Source organism: Buceros rhinoceros, unplaced genomic scaffold (assembly GCF_000710305.1).
Source record: "Buceros rhinoceros silvestris isolate BGI_N320 unplaced genomic scaffold, ASM71030v1 scaffold4040, whole genome shotgun sequence".
In the NCBI taxonomy this organism is placed as follows: domain Eukaryota; kingdom Metazoa; phylum Chordata; class Aves; order Bucerotiformes; family Bucerotidae; genus Buceros; species Buceros rhinoceros.
The window spans coordinates 54387-61735 of NW_010387740.1; the positions used below are offsets into that span (position 1 = coordinate 54387).

A 7349-nucleotide genomic window follows, 5' to 3' on the forward strand; every position below is an offset into this window, starting at 1 on the left:
GGCTGCGTAATAGGGAGAATTTCTTTACAGAGAGGGTTGTAAAGCCCTGGAAGAGGCTGCCCAGGGATGTGGTGGAGTCAGCATCCCTGGAGGTATTTAAAACACGTATAGATGTGGTGCTGAGGGACACAGCTTAGTGGTGACCTGGTAGTGCAGGGTGAAAGGTTGGCCTGGATGATCTTAAAGGTCTCTTCCAACCAAAACAATTCTGTGATATGATGACATACAATATAGAGTTAGTTTGGGGGGAAACTTGTTATATTGATTCATAACTGCACAGAAATATTTTTCTTCCTTTTTGTAAATTTTCATTTAAACTATTTCTCCCTTCAAGTAACAAATAAACAAGGTTGAAATCACCCAAGTTAAACAATGATTTGTTCTTTTTCAGGCCTCACCAATCCATGCACAATGAGATTATTGTAGAAGAGAAACTATGTGTTCCAGAACATACGCTGGGTTTTCTGGCATTGAATTAAATTGCTATCAGTCAGTCTGAAGACCTCTACTAATTGGTAAGAGACCTGACTGGAAAATTAACAATGTTGAACGTGCAGTTTGGTCACTGGTGATAGCCACCTGTGGTGGGACGGCCCACGGCTGCAGGAACTTACCACCTGGGAGCCCACCACATGAAAATCCTGCACAGCCTGCAAGCTCAGCCCTTGACATCCATGTTTCTGACTCTTCTGCAGAAGAGCTGGAATTCCTAAAGTCTAAGGAAGAAAATCTGCCAGTTATGCCTACATCTGCCAAGGCGTTCTGCTGGGGCCTTGCTACAGACATAGCGCTTGAGGCTCTTACTGCCCTGCTTCTTTGGCAGCGTCCACAGTGTCCTGGATTACCACTGGGTGGTCTGTGCTGTGACCAGGATGCTTTTCAGGCTCTGGCCTGGATAAGCAGACAGACTAACCAGAGGGCACAGGCTTCCCAGGGCAGCAGAAAGCTGGCTGTTGTGTGTGAACAATTTTGACAGCTTGACATTCCAGAGCAGGATTAATGAATTAAGAACTCCTGACCAAAGTTTGATCTCCTGAGTTTGATAACCTCAATTTTCCCAAAGCCGTGCCTGAACTAGCCTAGGCATGATGGTGTGATTTGCATGAGTTTAATAAACATTCGACGTTACTAAGGCCCATAATCAGCTCATACTGAGGCCATTACTGTGTACTAAAATACATTCACATTCTATTTAATGCATTGCACAGAAGGCATAAAAGAAGCAGTCAAAACATCAACAATTAATTTTGCCCCAATCCAGACCTTTTGAAACCAAGGCTGGAGGCCCCTGGGGCATACCCATCTATCAAGAATAGCAGTGGCAGCACAAGTCTGGGGACCAGGACTGGACAAAGTAGTCTGAAAAGTGGACAGCACTGTGTAAGAAGGAAATGCAGCCGGAGAGTCTGGGGAATACATTGATTCATTGCATCCGGCTGTTCTCTTTCAACAGCAGCCTCTGCTGCCAAAGCTGCCACTGAGCCCCTGGGGAAAACTGAAACTACCCTTCCCTACTGTAACCCTCATGGGAGAACAGTACTTGAAGTGCCTCACTTAACCCCTCAAAAGCAAGGAAATGAAAGGCTTCCTGTAAAACAAATTCTAGTGCTACTCACCCTGCTGTGCTTAGCTTGTCTGGAGGTCTCAGAACAGTGGGTGATTTTACATACATTACTTCTGTGCCGCAAGACTGTGCATCTACAGCCATCACAGCCTGAGTTAAGAACAACGATACCATTAACAACCTTGTCTTTCCTTCCTTGTGATGCTTCCATTAATGGCAATTTAACACAATTTGTTTATGATTCTCCAAAGATTCAGCATTTAAGTTTGGTCTAAATCAGCATGAAAGAGCAGATGCTTAGAAAAACCACTTGAGACTGCAGAACTGTGCTGGAAATCTCATTTAAATATGAATTGCTTTCATAATAGGCCTGATTCATCTTTGTCCGACACTGGGGCAAGGGACCACGCGGTTGCTACTTGGGAAATCTTGCCACCACTACCTCTGTCTTGCTCAAATTTTGTTATTACTCCTCTCCTTGCAAGAGCTCTTCACAACACCTTCTCAGTGTGTTTTTATAGCTTGCCAGGAATTTTTTACTGGTTTGAACTTGATGGGTCTGCAGCTAGCTGGACTCCTAAAAGTCCTTAGTTCAGCAGACAAATATTTTCTTTCACATTCTTCACAGGCTATGTGTATATGCAGAGATAATTTCAGATCAGCAGTACTTTCATGTCTGGCTGAATGAACAGGCTTCATAACAAAAAAGTTCCCATAGTCCCAGTTTAAGGAACAGGGCAGAACAGCCTGAAAAGGGAAGGCATGTTCCTACATATTCAGAACATCCTTGGGTTGAGTTTCAGAGAATCGACAAGAGTTGGAGAGGTTACTATATTATCTAAACTGCTTCCCTCATCTCTTGCTGATATTTTCAAACATTACAAATTAAACATGAAAAGCATTTTATTGGCTAAATGCCAGTGATGAAATTATCATTTGCTTAGTGACACAGAACAACCTGGCTTTTCAACACCTGAGCAGTATCAAAGAAAAATCTTTAATTTGTGTTAACTCATATGTGAAGAAAAGAGTGGCTAGGAAATCTTTAAAAGTGCTAGTCCTTGACCGGAAACAAACCACTTATCCAGACAAGCATCTGCAGAAATTTGAGAATAAAAAGAAGAACGGGGTGCTCAAACTAATGAAACAGAGGAAAAGGGGGGAAATAGCTGTTGAATGGCCCTGTATACCTCTTCCCTGCAATTCCTCCTCTGGAGAGCAGGGGTCTAAGAATACTGCAGACAGCAGCAACGGGCCCCCACCACTCCCACCAGAAATGGTCTTAGAGATGTGCTGACTGGTGGAGACTCAGCAAGAAAGCTTCAGAGCTCTTCAGCTGATAGTGAGGATCGGCAGTTTGGTGTCCAAACTCCAAATTAGGCATTAATTGTCTGGCTGCCACCCCTTCCCTGACTGCCTCATGAGGGGAAGAACCTTTGAGTACTATGCAGATTCACCCTTCTGTTACAGGCAAAATTCAGAGCTGCTCAGGCATTCCCTGACAATGTGGTGAGCAGCGTCCCAGAGGAGCTGTCAGGGGTGCAGGTGAAGAGCACAACCCACACTGCAGCTCAGGCACAAGGGATGGGTAGCTGCCACTCACACTTTGGGGAAGCAGACCATGACCTTTTTGCACTTGGAGAACTCCAGGCTACCTTTCTGCCATCCTCCCAGGAAGGTGGCATTAATTCATCAGCTGAGCACCTGGCCCGATGAAAATTAACTGTTAAATTGCAAAGCTGAAGAAGGAGACAGACAGTAGCAGAGTAATGTCAGAGACAGTGAGGAGTCACAAGTAAAACTGAAAAAATCCAGCATGAAGGTGGTCAGCTGGAGTTCTAAACTGGCTTTGGATATGAGGAATGCTGACTAGATAAATTCTCTAGAAAACTGGATTATAGACACTGAGTAGGAGGGGATAAAACAATAATCCCATTTTCAGTTCCAGTCACATGCAGCTCCTGGTTAGCCATACCATGAACCCAAACAATTCAAGACAGGATGTGAATGAGACGTCACCAGTCAAACTTAAACATTTTTGTCCCAAACAAGAGATAAGGAAAACAGCTTAGCAAACAATTTGGTTAGGGGGGACAAAATACTTCCAGTGGGCACTCTCCCAGATTTCAAAACAAAAAAAGAAAGATATTTATTCAAAAAACACAGTCAGGAAATGCATCACCCCTTTAGAGCTTATATATGAAAACCACCATGGTATGGGAAAGCAAGATGTGAAAAAGGGGGTGTGAGATGATACAGTTTGAATGAGGCAGATGAACATTAAACATTATCTGATGAGCTTTATCAAACTCACTACAAGCATGCAGCAAAGGCTGTGATAAGGAATATTTATGTTCTCTGTCAGGGTATGGACTTATCCTTCAGTCACACATAAGAAAGTCATGGGGTCTTGAACGTCACATAGCAACAGCAGCACTGCATTCACACCAAAGCAAGGGAGCCAGGGCCAGAAACACCCGGGTGCTCATGGAGAACAGTCACTGAGCTGCTCTGGAAGCCCTCCGTAGAGCACAACAGGCGGTTTCAAATATCTAATGCTGGTCATACGGTGAGGCTTGGAGTTCATTGCACAGATGGCACGTGGTGGACGCAAATGAGAACATAGGTGGAGCTCCGTAATAATTTATAAAGTAACTATCCAGGCACAGAGTTAGTTGCGTTCCTTTAATTGGAGTAGATGGGAACTATCAACTGTAATTTTGCTTTAGGTGGTTCATATTATACATTCAGAAGGCAGAAATTAAGATTCAGTTGCTGAATTCCTCCCTAGATTAGGCAGATGCGTATGTATGAACTAAAAGGCAAGCTCAGATTCATCTCTAACGCAGAAGGCTCTCCCTCAGTGATGACTTGCTCCATCACCCCTCCTTGTGGCAGGCTCTGAAACAGCAGGATTGTGTCTGAGTGAACCAAACGACACACTCATGTTTGGCTGAAGTGCATGAAAAGTCTGTTTCCCTAACAGAGCCGACCTCAAACTCACTGAAGTTCAAAGAGTGGCTCCCATTAACCTGCATCTTCGCTTTTATAGAAGCAAGAGGAGCAAAATCTGCCAAGAACAGAAGTCAAGAATGAAGACGACACTAGTCTTCCTTTCCTCACCTCATGCACATCTAACTGCCAAGGCATGACCTCAACATCCTGGCTGACACCCTGTGTCAAGCTTACTACTCAACAATTAGACAGAACCTAATTGAGATACATCATCAGTTTCTTCGTCTGCCTCTTTCAAAACTTGGTGAAGTGCAGCTGAATGGGAATATGCTGCGTTCAAACTGCCAGTGTACAGGTGTCAGGATTTTTCTCAGTGCTAGCAGCAGAAAGAGTTTAGAAACTTCCCTGTTATTAAATGACATCATTCCCAATCCAGCATCTACTTTTGTTGCTAACTTAGGTTTTTTTTCACTTAGACTCATCCTTTAACTGTAAGGTAAAATGACACATGCACAAGCAGAATATTTTTGATTAAAAGAAAGCAAGTAGCACAGTGGTCCCTTACTGGGAGGGATTTGCCACTGAAATGCCCCCTGCAGAACTGAAAGGGCAGCCCAAGTAGAAGTTCTGTTTCAGCACTGAAAAACGGAACTGTATTTAAAAAACAAAACAAAAAAATCCAAAACCCCCCAAAACCCCAAACAACTTATAGCCAGACATGATCTGCACTGTAATTTCTTGTAGATTTCCAGTTACATTTTCCATTTACCATAACACTAGCATAGAATCAGCACCATGAAAGTAGATTTGAGCCTGAGATCTTCATTACATTGTTTAACCATTTCTTCAGTTTAAGTGCCATGATTCATTTATGCTGCATACACATACCCCCCCAATACTCCAGTATCCACTGTACAACAACATTCAGGAAAATAAGACTCAAAGCAGTTGTTCAGATTCTAATGCACCTGGTTCTTGTTATTTCCAAAACTGATTTCTGAAAACTGTTTGCAGAACTTTCTGAACCAAAATACATAAACTCAATATGTCTGGTATTTGGTACATTCTGGTATTTATCCAAATCCACACTTTCTTTTGCATATTACAGCAGATCTGTAATCTGTCTTCTTGCAGAGGAAATAGTTCCTCACCACCATGCACCAAACCTTGGGATCCACCTTAACTGCATCCAACAGATGTTAAATGCATCCAACAGATGTTAAATGCATCTAAAGAAAGGCAGTATAACCATATCAGGATTACTCCATCCCTGGTCCCCACCAACCAAGAGACAGATGTCTCCTACAGCCAGTTACACAAGGACTATCACTCAGAGATTGTGATCTCTCTGGATTCTTCAACAAGGCCTCATCCAACAGCAAATGAAACACAAGGGTGGAAGTCAGGAAGAACACGAGTTCCTACATCTCACATTTCCAGACTAACTTCCTGGACCTGGGGAGACAAACTGTCAGTTTACACTTTACCACTTGAACATTATTTTTGGAGGGGATAAGAAAAATTGAACTCTGCCAAAAAGGATTTTGCTAAATAGTTATATAACATGATTTAAGAGCTTTAGTAGGAAGTTTTTATTTGGGCAACAAGGACAGAACCTTATGTAGAAAGGACAACCAGGCTCATCAGTGTTTAACTGGAAGTCTCCATGCTTTTGAATCTGCTACTTAAAAATAGGTGATACATTATGAAGTGCAGGTGTCATTGTACTACATTATCTTCAATAAATTCTGTCCTTTGAAAAATATTTTTCTGAAATATAACAGTATTAAATACATTTCTTGTTGTTAGCTTTGAGATCTGTAGTATGTCCCATTTTGAATTTAAAAAGCAGAATACAAAAGAGACATGGTAAAATTGCTTAGAAAGTAGCAATAGCTTCAAATGACATGGAAGGTCATAAAACAGTGGCTACAGGAGAAGCTTTTTTTCCCATTGCAGAACAGTATTCATTGATTTCTGAAACCACAGGCTAATTATGCTCTGAGAGGACAAAGTACTTTAAGGAGTCTAGTCTGGGCACTGGAGACATTGAGTTCACAATGTACTTTTGTGAAACACAAGTTACAGTACTCAAGGCAAGAGTAGTTTGATGAAATTTTATTGCCAGTACTATTTGGGAGGTTAGATGAGGTGACCTAATGCTAGTCTATGAGATGCAGGGACCTATACAGCTCTAAGTTAGTATTAAGGTTAGGTCATTAGAAGAAGAAAACACACACACAAAAAAATCTTTTCTTTGCTATTTAAGTCAATACTGTTTCTTTCCTGTCAAAAATTACTTGTGAACTAAGCATCTTCTACAGTGGCCCACACAGCTTTCACATGTCTTGGTGACAGTGTGTTTTTCATATTAGCTCTATTTGTAAGTTATCTGATTGAAATGCTCTAGAATTCAATAGCTTTATTACTGGATAATAGAGTAATTCACAAAAGGAAATAATTTCAATCTATAACTGAGAAAAGCCATTAATTACTGGAGAACCTCCAGTCTCCAAACCTGAAGATATTAAATATGGTCTGGCAAGGAGGAGACAATTAGACTGAGGAATTCTACCCAGAGGGAAAACATGCCAGCATTACTTCAACTAGACTAATGACTTCAACAATAATCACCGAACTATGTCCAAGCTACTGTCAATGCTGTAAGTATTTAACTCCACAGTGAAAATGTCTTAACTCCTGACAGTCTCTGATATTCTCAGAGCCTGGCTGCAGCAGCTCACTTCTGATAACAAAAGTCACTATAAAAACACAGTTTGCTGTGTCATTGTGCCCTGTCTCACACCCCCCCTCCTCCCCTGACACCCCC

The 7349-nt window shown here is 41.9% G+C and overlaps 1 protein-coding gene across 1 annotated transcript in view; it reads right to left on the reverse strand.

The window, feature by feature from the left end:
* ELTD1 (EGF, latrophilin and seven transmembrane domain containing 1) overlaps positions 1-786 on the reverse strand; it is a 41014-nt gene extending 40228 nt beyond the window's left edge. The window contains exon 1 of the mRNA XM_010132212.1: positions 615-786. Within this exon, the coding sequence (XP_010130514.1) occupies positions 615-786 (172 nt within the window). The remainder of the gene's footprint in view (positions 1-614) is intronic.
* Positions 787-7349: the final 6563 nt, after the last annotated feature.